Raw genomic sequence first — 15947 nt, 5'->3', positions numbered from 1 at the left:
TAAAATTGGAATATGTCTGTCATCAATAGCTTTCATTAAATCGGTGTTCAATTTCTATATCCATTTCAAAAAATCACAGCAGCAAAAATAAGCTTTCCTTCACATAATAATTACCACGCACACTACATGGACTAGGCATTACTGTAAGTAGTCCCATAATTCACAACACTTCTTTATCCAGCCCTTACATTTCTCTACTACACCACGTCCAGCTTGTAACTGACTGCTTTTCTAAGTCCAACTGCAAAGGTAGTTAATTTGTACTTATTAATGCATCACATCTGGACTATACACTAATGATTACATTCCCAACTAGTACATGGTTAACAATACTGCTAAGAAAACTTAGCCACGTGGGGTAGCCGCGAGGTCGGAAGCGGCTTGTTACATTCGCAAATTTCAAACAAAACTTATTCCTTTAAACGTGGAATCTGTAAAGTACTTAGAAACATATTAAAAAGGTATTCAGTAGTACTCTTTTTCCAGACACGGAACACACGTTATGCCTCCTTTGATTTCTTCCTCGCATGATATACATTATATATTCATAGCTCATCAACATTATGAACTCCTTTCATCTCTACTGTTCATTGATAATTACCCTACAGACCTTTTTTTTGTGGTTACTCTACGAGATCTCCTGATTCATTAAACTTGTGAAAGTATTTCTTTAAATGTTTATTATTCTTGGAATTTTATCCACGCACCATTACAAACTCACCACCTTGGAATCCCATCCACCATTCAAGTGTTGAGTCGGAGGCTGATATCTCACTGTTAAACACTTCATTCTGCCAGCCATTACCTTTGCTATCGTAAGAGGTTCTAAAGTTTAATTTCACCTTTCCTCCTCTAGACACCAATCTTACAAATCTGCATTACTGTCATTACTATAAATACCTTTAATGTCCTGAGTGCCGCGCGGAGTGTCAGCGCGGCTAGAGGCACCTTGTCACTAAATCGTGCGGCCCCTCCCGCCGGAGGTTCGAGTCCTCCCTCGGGCATGGGTGTGAGTGTTGTACTTAGCGTTAAGTTGGTTTAAGTAGTGTGTAAGTCTAGGGACCGATGACCTCAGCAGTTTGGTCCCTTAGCAATGCACACACTTTGTTTTGTCCTTAGTAATTACTTCCAAGTCATCTCTCAGAGCATTAAACTTATTTTCATGTTGGTGTTCGCACTGCGTTTCCATTTCGGTATGTCCACACTGATGCCAGTTAAGTCATTAACTAGGAATTCAGTTTACAGTTTTTAAGATCCACACTTACCTTGCATTTTAACATTTCAGATTCACATCTCAGGTCTTTCATTTTGTACGCAAAATTAAATTTTAGTGCTTGGTACTCTGTGAGTTTCAATTTTTTCAATTGAATTGTCATGTTCGTTCAAAACAAGGTCACCATTTCTACTATTTCAGCTTTATGTTCGTCTCTGACCTGAGTTTTTTTCCCTGTGATTCCTCGATTTGTCTCTCAATTTTTGATTGTCTGCCTAAATATCCAACAGCCTATTAACAACTTTTTTAACTTACTGTTTTGTTGCTCAAATTTACGATCTAAATCTGTCTTCAATCAGTTTTCAGATGACCAGATCTACAACTCTGCTGATCAATTTTACATTCTAAATACTGTAAGAATTCCATTAAAACTTTATCTCCATATACCTCACTTTAGAAAATTGTACACTATAAATCTTTTCTCCACAACTATTTTGAAGGTGCAGCTAACGGAAGTGGTAAAGGCTGCCAGTCGTGCTTCCAAGATGAAAGCACAGCTGACCATTTGCAGCATAGTGGAAAGGACCGATTGCGCACCTCTGGTACAGAGCCGACTGAACGGCCTAAATCAGAAGCTCAGGCGGTTCTGCGAGCGTGAAGGCTGCAGATTTCTCGACTTGCGACAAAAGGGTGGTTGGGTTTCCGGTTCCGCTGAATAGGTCGGGTATCCACTGTATGGCTGCGTGGCATGGACTGGGCGGTTTTTATAGGTTAGAGGGTCTCGGGAAAACCGCAGAAGGGCTTCAGCCACCAAGGGTGCAGGCCAAAAACAGGAAGAACGTAGATACAGGAAACATCGGTATAACAGTTGTAAATTGTCGTAGCTGTGTTGGGAAAGTTCCAGAGCTCCAAACGCTAATATAAAGCACTGATGCTCAAATCGTTATAGGCACTGAAAGCTGGCTAAAGCCGGATATAAGATCAGCCGAAATTTTTGCGAAGAACCTAACGGTGTTGCGAAAGGATAGGCTAAACACGGTTGCCGGTGGCGTATTTGTTGCTGTTAGAAGCAGTTTATCTTGTCGCAAAATTACAGTAGATAGTTTCTGTCAGTTAGTATGGGCAGATGTCAATGTTGGCAACCGTAATAAAATAATAATTGGATACTTTTACCGGCCTCCCAGTTCAGATAACACAGTTGCTAAAAGGTTCAAAGAAAACTTGAGAGTTTGATTTCAAACACATACCCGACTCATATGATTATAGTTGGTGGTGACTTTAATTTACCCTCGATATGTTGGCGAAAATTCATGTTTAATTCCGGAGGTACGCATAAAAAATCATTCGATATTGTGCTACATGCATTCTCTGAAAATTATTTCCAGTGATTAGTTCATGAGCCCACGCGAATAGTAAACGCATGTGAAAACACACTTGGCCTCTTAGCTACAAACAATCCTGAGTTAACAAGGAGCATCAAAACGGATACAGGGATTAGTGAACACAGGGTTGTCGTAGCGAGATTGAAAATTGTAAGCACCAAATGCTCCAAAAATAAAGAAATATACCTATTCAAAAAATCAGATAAAAATTCACTTGACGCCTTCCTGAGAGACAATCTCCACTCCTTACAAATTAATAATATAAGTGTAGACCAGATGTGGCTTTAATTCAAAGAAACAGTATCGACAGCAATTGAGAGATTTCTACCAAATAAATTAACAAAGGACGGAGCTGATCTTCCTTGGTACACAAAATGGGTCAGAACAGTGTTGCAGAAACCACGAAACAAACATGCCAAATTTAAACACACGCAAAATCCCCAAGATTGGCGATCTTTTACAGAAGCTCGAAATTTAGCGCGGACTTCAATGCGAGATGATTATAATAGTTTCCACAATGAAACTTTTTTCTTGAAACCTGGAAGAAAATCTAAAGAGATTCCGGTCTTATGTGAAATATGTTAGCGGCAAAAAACAATCAATGCCTTCTCTGTACGATAGCAATGGAGATACTATCGAAGACAGTGCTGCCAAAGCACAGTTTCTTAACACAGCCTTCCGAAATGCCTTCACAAAAGAAGCCGAAGGTAATATTCCAGAATTCAAACCAAGAACAGCTGCCAACATGGGTAACGTAGGATTAAATATCCCCAGAGTAGTGAAGCAACTTAAATCACTTAATAAAAGCAAGTCTTCTGGTCCAGACTGTATACCAATCAGGTTCCTTTCGGAGTATGCTGATGCATTAGCTCCATACTTAACAATCATATACAACCGTTCGCTCGACGAAAGATCCGTGCACAAAAACTGGGAAGTTGCACAGGTCACACCAATATTCAAGAAAGGTAGGAGTAATCCACTTAATTACAGGCCCATATCATTAACGTCGATATGCAGCAGGATCTTGGAACATATACTGTGTTAGAACACTATGAATTATCTCGAAGAAAACTGTCTGTTGACTCAGACTCAACATGGATTTAGAAAACATCGTTCTTGTTAAACACAACTAGCTCTTTATTCGCATGAAGTGTTAAGTGCTATTGGAAAGGGATTTCAGATCGATTCCGAATTTCTGGATTTCGGGAAGGCTTTTGACACTGTAACACACAAGTGGCTTGTAGTGAAATTGCGTGCTGATGGAATATCGTCTTAGTTACGTGACTGGATTTGTGATTTCCTGTCAGAGAGGTCACAGTACGTAGTAACTGACGGAAGGTCATCGAGTAAAACTGAAGTGATTTCTGGCGTTCCCCAAGGTTGTGTTGTAGGCCCTTTGCTGACCCTTATGTATATTAACGATTTGGGAGACAATCTGAGCAGCCGTCGTGGGCTGTTTGCAGATGACGCTGACGTTAATCGACTAATAAAGTCATCAGAAGATCAAAAGAAATTGCGAAACGATATGGATTATAAACCATGTGGCAAGAGTGGGAAGAGTGAGGATGAGATGGTGAGACTGGAACAAGCCCTAGGCCTGATCCTGGAGTGGCACGAGAAGAAAAAGGAGATTATCATCATTTTGCTACAATATGTTAAAACTCATCTTTTTACCAAAGTTCAGATTGGCTGAATATGAAGCCAAACTGACTGAAGATAGGTGAAATCATTAAATGCATTTTTAAATGTTTAGATAAATGCTGGACGCTAATTCATCAACCTCTTCACTTGCATCCAGATCAAAAAAAAAAAAAAAAAAAAAAGAAATCATCACCAAATAACTGCCACAAACACAGCACTCGCACTGGCCAAGACATTCACAGCAGAGCACTGGGAAAACTAGTCAACGTTCATTGGTTGTCAGAGGATGACGTCATCACGGATGCGCAGAACTAGCCTAAACTCGCCACTATCGTTCATGGCTCCAACAATAGTGATACAAGAAGTTTCCCCCCTCCACATACCGTAAAGTGGCTTGCGGAGTGTAGCTGTAGATGCTGAAGGTAACGGTGACGGTACGGCCTGTACAGTTCGACGCTGTTTCCGATGTTCGGAGCCACTACAGCTCTTTGTGTTTCAGGTGTCGCTGCAGAAGAACGCAACACACTGGTGCGGCGCCACCATCTTGAACCAAGACTGGGCACTCACTGCAGCTCACTGTGTCGAAGTGTGAGTATCTTTCTATGTGAAATATACGAAATAGTGGAAAATTTTGCGCCTTAATGTGTACTAACGCTCCCTGAGACGAGATTCAGCACTGAACACAGTTGGGCGATGCACAGCACTATTTAAAATTGTGGCTCGATACAGTCATACTGGAACTGAGCTGTACACTTCTGCTTTCACTCGCAGAAGCTGCAATTGCTGCAAGAAATAGTTGTGTAACCTGTGCTCCTTCAGTCTGGTAATCCAAACATTCGCATGTAATGCGAATTTTGTAAATTAAAACGGGTTGTAACGAAATAACAATGATGAAACAGGTGTTGTATTTCGCAGAACAACTGATGTACTTTACAAGGCACTAAATGGATTACGGTGAATTTACACAGTCAGTCAGAGCAATGAAGTCTTAAAAACGGTAGTCCTACAAAAATTTACTTGAACATGAAAATAAAATTATAAGAATAATCAAATGTTGTAACGTTTACTTGAATGCTAAATTATAACGATAACAGATTCTCCAAATGCTGTCTAAACATCACTGGTATGCTAAAACAGAGCCACCTTCTGTTACACTAAACGCAAAAAACTTTCTCCACCTCTTAAATACATAAAATCCTCTATGCTGTTCAGCATGCTAAAATTCTCTGAATTATTCGTCGATTCCCACACTCCATCCAGTAATTATTGTAAAATACAACCGAAATAAGTTAAAGGTCGGTACTGCACATCATGTAACGCTCGCGAAATGTTAAAGTCAGACTCAGCTCTTGGTAATGAAGTCCCACTTGGCTCAGACTTTTTCCAAATACGAACGAATATTAAAGTGCCTGTGGGGTTGCTTTCCGCCTAAAATCTGTCGCTTATACACGTCTCAAACCACTCTATCAGCTCCGCAACACGTTAGCTCAAGACCGATCAATACAGACGGATCGCCAGACGCATGCTGCCCAGAATGATCACTCGACTCAGAATGACCACGAGTGACCATTCGCTGGCATTTTCAAACCTTCGGTTCCCCCTCCAAAATTCACGACGAGCTTAAAACATAGAAAATGGACCACAATTTAAAACAGACATAAGTTAGAAATACGTCGTACATGTTGAAACGAAAGGTCTTACTTTGACAGTCCCCTGCAGACCACACACGTAGGTATATACATAAAAGTTTAAGCGTAATTAGTTAAAACTTATTTTTACACAGACACGCTTACGACAAATAACAGATGAAGTCGTTGAAACATGGAAAACAATAAAGTTGGCCTTCTCAATAGCTATATCTTCTCATGCTCTAGTCAGTGATGATATCAAATCATATATGCAAACTACCACTTTCAAAATGCGAGTGTTTTTAATACAGGCCGAATGAACATTCAGTTAAATAAATTAGAATTTAAGTAAAACTCTACACATTTATTACATGGCTAACTAGATAGAGGCATACAGGTTGCGATGCTACATTCATTTGATATGTAACTTTGAAGAATACGTTGATGTGACATATTTATATAATTAAAAGGATATAAAAACCTTAGTAACCTGATAGATGAAATACGTAAAAATGTGTGTGTCTCAGTAATGAGAGCTAGTGTCCTAAGCTATCATCAAATACCTGGTTTCATAAGATCTCATGAAGCGTTCAACTGCTTTAATTGCAATTTTCTAATTTAATATTATTCGTTTACTGCAGGTACTTGTATAGTTTTTGTCATGTTCATAATATCTATATATGAATACATGCATTGCAGTCCCATGTATATCCTGATGTGATTATTTTTGTGTTACAATGAAACTGTGAATTATTACTGAATTTCGAAATATTTCAGAGTAGTCACATTCTGCCGGCAGTTGCTTGGCTTTCTGTCACAGACCACTTGGCATCCCTTCACATTGGTCTCAGCAACCGAACCAACACGCAAAGTACCACGAATTGATAACATTTACTTGGCTGATAGCCTGCCAGCATATGCGCTATGTTACCACTTTCGCACACTGGAGACAGGATGATGTGAGACCATACTGTCTATTTCTCAACATTATTATTATTTTACCAAATTGCTGAAACAGATCAGTGTTTCCACCTACATAACAGAGAAATACTTCACCGTTCTGTTGCAGTACCACAGACTGGTCATTGTGTAGATTCTACAAGACTGTTTTATGTAGCATAACTAAATGATTGACATATATATAATTACTCTGCAATTCACAGTTGGGTTTTAGCTGAGGGTACCTAAAACTAATTTCAAATTATATCTCTGCTGTTCCACTCTAGAAAAGAACATGCAAAATTGTGCACTTAAATATTTTTTGCGAGCTATGGCTTTTCTTATTTTATCACCTTGTACTCGTCTTAGTGGGAGTAAACAAAATATTCCAGCATTCGAAGGAGAAAGTTGGTGATCGTAATTATCATATTTGGGACAGTATCTCCCCAATTTCTTAATAATAGGACACGAGCTGCCATTCTTTGAACTTTTTCGATGCCTCCGATTGTCTTATCTGGTAAGGATCCCATACTGCGAAGAAGTACGTACTATAAAAGAGAATGGACAAATGTAGTGTAAGGAGTCTAGTAGGTTTATTGCACCTCCTGACAGCCAACCAATAAACCATGATATTTCAATTAAAGTTGTTCGTAATTGTAATTTCCAGGGATTTATTTAGTGAATCGACAACCGTGATTTATCATGTAACCGAAATTTAACAGACTTTCATATGTACACATATTGAGCACCTATTAAATTTTATTGGTCAGAATTAACTGTCAGTTTTCACACCATCCACTTAGCTTATCTGAACTAATTTGTAACTCGTTTTGATCTTCTAATGACTTCACTAGATCATAAACGATGACATCTTCTATAGACAATCTAAAAGGGATGTTCACATCGCCTCTAAATTTTTTATATGCATTAACAAAATCAGAGGGCGTAAAATGTTCCTTGGAGAGCCACAGCTATGATTTCGTTATAATTAGATGACTCCCCATCAGTTACTATGATCTGTGATCTTGCTGACAGAATCACATCTCCATTCACACAGCTGAGGCGGTACTCAGTACGTGTGCAGCTGAACAGAAGCCGCTTGTAAGAAATGGTGTCAAATTCTTCCTGAAAATCTAGAAATTTGTTACCCACTTGTGATCCATTGTCAGTAGCACTCATAACCAAGAGTGAATAAAGAGCCAGTTGTGTTCCACAAGAACGATATTTTCTGAATCCGTCCTGTTCATGGGTGTACAGACGGTGTTTTTCGAGGTATTTCATAATAATGGAACACAGTTTGTAGTCTACTTCACCTTGTCCGTTAATGATTATGCATCGATTTTTAACTGATAGGAGAAAAGTACAGAAAACACGCAATGTCACTGCAGCCATAACTGGCAGGAATAACAGGCCCACAGGATCTAACTCTAAAGTGGACCTACTTGATGCTTTTACAGTTCGGTCCGGATGAGGATAGTTAGCTACCTGCATTGCCTGGTCGGCACTCTCTCTGACGTTGCGCTCCCGCTGGTGCTAAATACACAGCCTTTGAATGAAATTATGCACCTCTGAATAGGATGGCTGACCAGCAAGCAAATATCTAACGGATCTGGTAAAAACAAAACTATATTGTCAAGGTCATGCCTCTTCCAATTCGGTAGGTGTACATCGGTAACAGTTCCAAATCAAAGAGAAAAACATCTTGCCAGGGAATTTACCGATGCTTCACACCGTAGCTTTTACGATCTAGCGACCCCGGGCCGATACCAAATAAAATGTGCTTCATGAAGGACTTTGTAGCAGAAGCACCATGATAGTTCTAGTACGGCTTACCATCAACACTACTACCGAATTATCTACTACAACACTGAGTACATGCACAGTGACATAATTAGCAGAGTCCTCCTTACCAGTACTAATGTGAGATGCTAAGTATGGCCTGGCATAAACTATGTTCGTCTGATCTATCCAGGTGTAAAACTGTAGTGACTGACACAGGGAGAAGTATCGTTTTAAATCAGCAATTAAAGTCATTTCCCACGAGACTGTTCATACTTATTCACTGCAGACGTCTGGTGATCTAACAAAATAGGGTAATGTGTCGCGGAGCCTGAGCTGCTATTAGCTGAAGTTCTGTCTTCAGTCAACACGCTTCGTGAACTGCCGAGAATAATGAGACGCTACCTCTATTTATAACTTTTTGGGGGATTGTGACGTCAGAAACATCACTCTTCCTTATAACCATAATTTAACTGCTGTAACAAGCCGCATCAGTAACTAAAACTTAAACTCACCGGGGAATATTTTTTCTACGAGTTTGCTTCAGGCCCAGAGCGAAGTCCCTACAGCTGCAGCAGAAGGGTGTCTTCTCACTAAAATTGCGGCTTACTTTTCAGTTTTAACGGAAGTATCCCTATGCCAAGTATCCAGAACGTTTCAGACGCCTCGGTTTATCCCTTCTACGGGAGTCATGCAGCCGACTCATGCCTTCTTCCTCACAACCCTTGCGTGACAATGGTCCAACACGGCTACCAATTCCCTCATGAATTCTGATGCGCTATTCATTTTAAATTCAAGCGACTCTTGAACTACCCATCGGATATAGATGCGGTTTGCATCAAACAACTGCAAAATTGACAAAGCATAAATCTAGGGCATGATCTAGAAGGTATTCTGTACTTCAACTTAAGAATTTTTGTGATGATGTGGTCGGAAATGAATGTAATTTGGGGAAAAACATGTCCCTGCTCAACTCACTCTGCATCCATTGCTTTTAAAATCGATATAGTCTTGGAAACTAATGCACAAACACAGACTTCATATGTAAGCTTAAATTTTTTAAAGTAACCACAAAATCGTATTCTCAAAGAAGTTTTTTCACCCCGTAGTGATGGTGCATTTCGAATTTTCCCTAACTTAACTTACACTGCACAGTTTTGGTCGTATCAAGTAACACTTATCCAATTGCTAGACAGATAAATAATATACACAAGATGTAATAGTGGAACGAAACGTGTGGTTGGTTGGTTTACGTTGTGATGCACTGCATATACAATCTGTCACTTAGTGGGATATATGTCAGTTTTACCTTCCAAATAATTTTCAGTCGCCGTTCTTGAAGCTGAATGCGGTAATGGAACTGGTATGCAGTGTCACCAAACCATGCCGTGTTACTTTTTCTCCTTTTACAGTTGGGCAGTTGTTGGAAGAGAGCCGTCATATATTTCAGCTAAAGTAACGTCGTAATCAGGTTCCCGTTAAATCTTCTGGATTATAACGACAACGTTTCCACAGCACAGCTAGTTTTACATCGGCAGATGATGCCGATGGCTCATAAGCTGTAGCTCACAATACATCGTAACATGTTTGTGTACGCTGGTTTCCAAAATTAAAGCAACAAACCGCTACTTCGCAATCCTGTGTCTAATTCACGTTATAATCATACAAACTGACAACAGATGTCCGCACTATCGTATTCTGCACGAACACGGTCAACGGAAAACCACGCCAACGATGATGTCAGGGCACCTGTCAATCGAGGTAGTGTTTGATAGGTAGTCCCACAGCCACAGTCGCTGTGTGCACAGTCACATACACTACAGTATGGCACACAGAAGACGCCTACCAGAGCCCCTGCGGTGGAGGGCCAGAATATGCCCATGCATGGCTGCCCTATCGTCACCATCTACCTATTCATGTGACAATATTTGGTCGCGGCCTATACCAGTTACATTTTTTCTAGGCTTTCCTATGCTTGCTCTTACTGCGAAAACTTGGGAAACCTTTCCACCCTATTTACAACCTTCTTAATAGTCCTAGCAGAGTTCCATCGAAAGTAGCACCTGCGAAAGGGGTTCGGTCACTGCGATCCCAGTCCTGAAAGAATTCCTTGGTAAAAGGGAGGATGCCCAAATTGTATACATACTGCAGCAAGGTCACAGTTAACTTCCGTGCACGTTGGTTCGAGACTGAAATTTACAGATCAGATGCCCGAGGCAGTTTGGTACGAGCGCTACTGTGAGACTGGTACGGGAGTTGGTGTTAGATACCACTGGTTGACAATGTAGTTTCCTTTCGTTTCACATAATACTTGGCATTATGGAACAATTTATGAAAGCCTTACCAAAAGATGATGTCAAGTTTGTGACAAGTTAAGTTTACGCAGCTGTCAGAAGCTAATCGAATAGGAATTTTCGTCGGTCCTGACATTCGGAAACCAACGAAAGACGCAACATTCGAAGACAAAATTAAATTCACGGGAAGGTCTGCTTGGATAGCCTTTAAAGAAGTTGTGAACACGTGTTTCAGCAAGTACAAAGGCTCTAGTTACGAGAATATGGCAAGAAAAGGAGGGAAAGTTATGGCTTAACGTATCGTCGATATCTAGGTCTTTACAGACGAACCAAAAGCTCGGAATGAGTCAAGAGTGGGCAACGAAATCGGCTGCACCCAGTCAGAGGAACCATCCTGGCATTTAGGGAAATAACTAAAAACCATTATCAGATGGCCGGACGCAGGTCTGAACCGTCGTCCTCCCGAATGCAAGTCCAGGGAGGTAACCATGCGCCTCCTCACTCGGTGAGAAAACAGAAAGAACCGTGCTGGATAATTACAAACCATTGGGTGCCTCATTGAGCTGGAAACCGCGATTCCTGGAATCTCCCGAAGCTTTTCCCGTACAGTCTGTGTGCTGTGAGTGACAGACAGGGAAATGGTTCCATCAAAATACTAAAGAAATGGAACTGATCTTCCAGGGCCGATGGGATGGCGCAATGACATATGGCTACTGCTGGATGCCGCGCAGAAAGTACTCTCAGGCAGTAGCCAAAAGGAAAAAAAAAGTTACAAACAGAGACATTCTTCTTAGTGCAGAAGATTAAGATAATTCATTATAATCTTTGGAGTACCTTAATTGTCAAGTTTCCTTCATAATATTTTTTAATGTACACGTTTTGTATAATTTTCTGTCTCGTTAGAATCACTTTGCGAAAAAGCCTTATGCAGCAACCGAAACCCTTTGCAATTCTGAACTTAAGGTATCAAAAATATTACGATCCTTTTAGATAGTCAAGGGAATGCAAAGTGTAAATTCCTGGAGTTGCCTGAGGCTGTCTGAGACATGGAATCGTTTGTTAGCTACCTGAGGTGGACTTTGCCAGTCCGTACAACATTGTTGCAGATAAACAGACTCGCCAAGAAGAGACGAATATTGTAGTACTACCGTTTCACGGCTCTAGTTGAACAAAACATCGTTTTACAGATTGTTCCATTTATCTGATCACCGCCTTTGCGGCGCAGTAGATGCCGGGCAGCGAGCGCAAAGTTGACCGTGAGATCAGAGCCCGGCTGGCCGGTGTGGCCGTGCGGTTCTAGGCGCGTCAGTCTGGAACCGCGAGACCGCTGCGGTCGCAGGTTCGAATCCTGCCTCGGGCATGGATGTGTGTGATGTACTTAGGTTAGTTAGGTTTAAGTAGTTCTAAGTTCTAGGGGACTGATGACCTTAGCTGTTAAGTCCCATAGAGCTCAGAGCCATTTGAACCATTTTTGAACCATCAGAGCCCGTGGCGCCCGTCTACTGCTACGGTACGACACGATAACATTTCAAATATAAGCAAATAAATTTTGTACTTACCCATGTCACGCAAGGAGATGCTGCAACTGCCTGCCATTATTTTCCACGCATTTCTGACATCTACCCAAGAAATTATTGATCACATGATGCAATTCTCACTGAGATTTTGAATTAATTGACTCACAGGCGGCCAGCCGGAATGGCCGAGCGGTTCTAGGGGCTACATTGTGGAACCGCGAAACCGATACGGTCGCAGGTACGAATCCTGCCTCGGGCATGGATGTGTGTAATGTCCTTAGGTTAGTTAGGTTTAAGTAGTTCTAAGTTCTAGGAGACTGATGACCTCAGAAGTTAAGTCCTACAGTTCTCAGAGCCATTTGAACCATTTGACTCACAGATGTTATTCTTGAGTTCCTGTATCGTGTGAGGATTTGTTGTGTGCACTTTGCCCTTCTGTGCACCCCACAAAGACTTCTAGCGGGCAAGGTATTGTTACTAATCACTCTTTCATAGAACATATCATGAATGGCGAGCAAAGAAACATTTGCCATATGAGCCCCTGCCAAATCCTGTCGAAAAAATGCGAAACTTCGTTCTCTTTCACTCAGTTTATTTAAATAACTGTATCATTAAAAAAACAAAACTGGACTTACTATACAGTCACCACTAACTGGGCATCACACCCCTATTTTCTGATAACGGAGGGGTTCTTCATGATGCACAACAGATCTTTCTGCGCTCCATAGTCGACAGTTTTGGGAATTAACATACCCTTGAAAATGGAACCAAGCTTCACCTAAAAAAAAGAATGAGATAAGGATCCATTTCACCGACATGCACTTGGTTTTAAACCCGTTCGCAAAACTTAGCGCTTTGCATAGAATCACCAGATCGAAGTTCTTGTGCTGCTGACACTTATTAGGGACCTTAGCCCAAGCAACTCAGCACCTCTTTGTACAGATGTGCACGATATTTCTGTTAGCTGTTGAAGAAGTCTAACAAGGGGAAGGCCTCAGACACGGCCAACCGATTCGGCTCAAATTTGGCAGGTCGCTTTTGTACAACTTAAAACGAAAGAATCTAAGATATTTTGGGTCAACACCCCTGCAATTTTGAGAAAATCACCCCTAAATGTTATGACGACCAATCAACTCATAATTGGAGGAATCGATAGATAAGTGTATATAGAACATTTTTCGTCATGAAGTATGGGGTCCGCAAACGCATACTTTTCCAGAAATCGAGAAAAGAAACTTTTACAATTGCCGCTTCTGTATCCACAAGGTGAACGCTTTCAGCCGACAGCATCGATAGCGCAACGGGCAAGGTAACTGGCTGGGAATAGAAAAACCCGGGTTGGAATATGGACGAAACCTAGCGGATGTTATTCTTTTCGTTTGTATTTTTCCATATCTCTGTTTATAGGAAAATGAGGGTTAATAAGGTAAGTAAATCAATAAGGAATGATAACAATAAGGTAGGCAAACTAATTTCCGAAACGCCGTGAGTTAGTAAAGTATTAAACTTTTAAGCCTTGTCACATGAAAACAGCTCCGAGTAAGAGTGCTGCGAATTCCTCACGAGGGGTCACAGATAGCCAACCGCGCGACAACTTGTTTAGAGCGAGGCAGGGGACAGAATGCACGAAGGGGAGAGTTATGTTGCCCCGCTTGCCTCTTCGTCATGTCATAGTTGTGAAACTGGAAGAGTGAAGGTGTCCAGCACGACCCTTATAGAAGTCAATCGGAAAGAGTTGTTTTCCGTCATTAGGCTGTGCGAACCTCGAGAATACATGTAGTGATTTTTACATCGTTAATGCGTCAAATGAAATACGTTTCGTGAATGAATACAGTGCCAGCCGTGTGATGTTTATTTCTATCGCTATGTTAAAAACTTTATTTCCAGGCTTCAAGAATTGCAGTGTGCTTCTGGAAACCCAGCGGGAATTGAACAACCGCACGGATACAATAACTATTCACAGCATAATTCATAATCAACTTTCAGCACCGATTTTTCAGGCAATGATATCGTATGCGTGGTACGCATCAAAATTAATTCCCGAAAAAGATATATTTTTAAATGTAAGCCAAGTTTGTTTTCCGCCAACTCTTCGGAAGGAATAGTGTAGCTGTGGAAAGATTGCATTCATTAGATGTTCTTGGTGCCGTGAGTATATTTGTTTCGAATGTTTATATGCCAAGTACCATCCATCTAGTTGTTCGAAGAAAAGTGAGGACACGTAAGAGTGACTGGAAGAGCCATTGTAAAGTGACATTGGGCAAGATTTTAATTGTTTACTATCCTAAGAGGTTTGAGAAATTTATTTGCCTATCTTTTTATTATCATTCCTTATTGATTTACTTACATTATTAACCCTCCTTTCCCTATTAATTGAGATATGGGAAAATACAAATGAAAAGAATAACGTCCGTTACGTTTCTTCCAGATTCGAACCCGGGATCTCCGATTCCCAGCCAGTTACCTTGGCCGTTGCGCTATTTTTTTTTTAATTCTTTGTTGATCTCATTTTTGCTCTATTTTGTTCGTTGTATGTGTTCGGGGCGGACGTCTTATGACACCCGTTCAGGTTCGTCGTTGATCCGTTGTCGGCGAATAGCGTTGACCTTGTGATTACAGAAGCGGCAGTTGTAAAAGTTTTTACCTCGACTTCTGGAAAAGTATGCGTTTGCGGACCCCATACTTGATGATGAAAAATGCTCTATTTACAATTATCTATCAATCCCGCCAATTTCAGTCGATTGCTCGTCATAACCTTTAGGGGTGATTTTCTCAAAAACGCGGGGGTGTTGACCCAAAATATCTTAGATTCCTTCGTTTTAGGTTGTGCACAAGCGACCTGCCAACTTTGAGCCGAATCGGTTGGCCGTGTCTGAGGCCTTCCCCTTGTAAGAGACATTTAGGGGAATTTTCCAGGCGGTATGCAATGTTATCGAGACTAGCTTCTGTGAGCACTGTACGTCGTCATTTATGCTTCTTCTCTTGAACGCTTCCTGTTTCACGAAATTTATTCACTAATTTGTGAGCTGCATCATGACTCGGAACTCGAATACCTGGAAACTTCTGTTCAAACAATATTCGAACAATACGAGCGGACTGTGCGCACATACAAATCGTAAATAAACACTTGTGGAATTGAATAATTCGCTTTTTCCATGGTTGCGTTCGCAAGCTTGACTATTTCAATTGTCACGCCTGTTTCATTGCTCGAATGACACTGACCGACATGGCGCGTATCTTTGTACGACCTTCAGGCTAAAAACCCACAAAAAAGGGAGGGGGGATAGTGTGGTCCCCTGGGACCCATTCGACCGGCAGGCGCGGCTTCAGTGGCAATACCCCGTGCAGGCGGTTATCAGATAAATGGAACACCCTGTAATTTTTACTAGCGACTTATTCGTAATCTCACGTCTGAAACTGTTCCAGTACAAAATAGATACATTTCGTTCGAAGGACGCAGGGATCTGTTTCGGATTTAACAGTTTATAACCACAACTGCACTAAAGAAAAATGCCATCTTGCTTGTGGTCTGCTTCCAAGTTGAGCTGTTGGTC

General features: G+C 41.0%; 1 protein-coding gene across 1 annotated transcript in view; it reads left to right on the top strand.

The window, feature by feature from the left end:
• LOC124778564 (trypsin-like) overlaps window positions 1–15947 on the top strand; it is a 181274-nt gene that overhangs the window by 142778 nt on the left and 22549 nt on the right. Inside the window, exon 7 of the mRNA XM_047253652.1 lies at window positions 4736–4824. Within this exon, the coding sequence (XP_047109608.1) occupies window positions 4736–4824 (89 nt within the window). The remainder of the gene's footprint in view (window positions 1–4735; window positions 4825–15947) is intronic.

This window comes from Schistocerca piceifrons, chromosome 1 (assembly GCF_021461385.2).
Source record: "Schistocerca piceifrons isolate TAMUIC-IGC-003096 chromosome 1, iqSchPice1.1, whole genome shotgun sequence".
NCBI classification, from domain to species: Eukaryota; Metazoa; Arthropoda; class Insecta; order Orthoptera; family Acrididae; genus Schistocerca; species Schistocerca piceifrons.
This window is presented reverse-complemented; position numbering and strand designations above follow the sequence as displayed.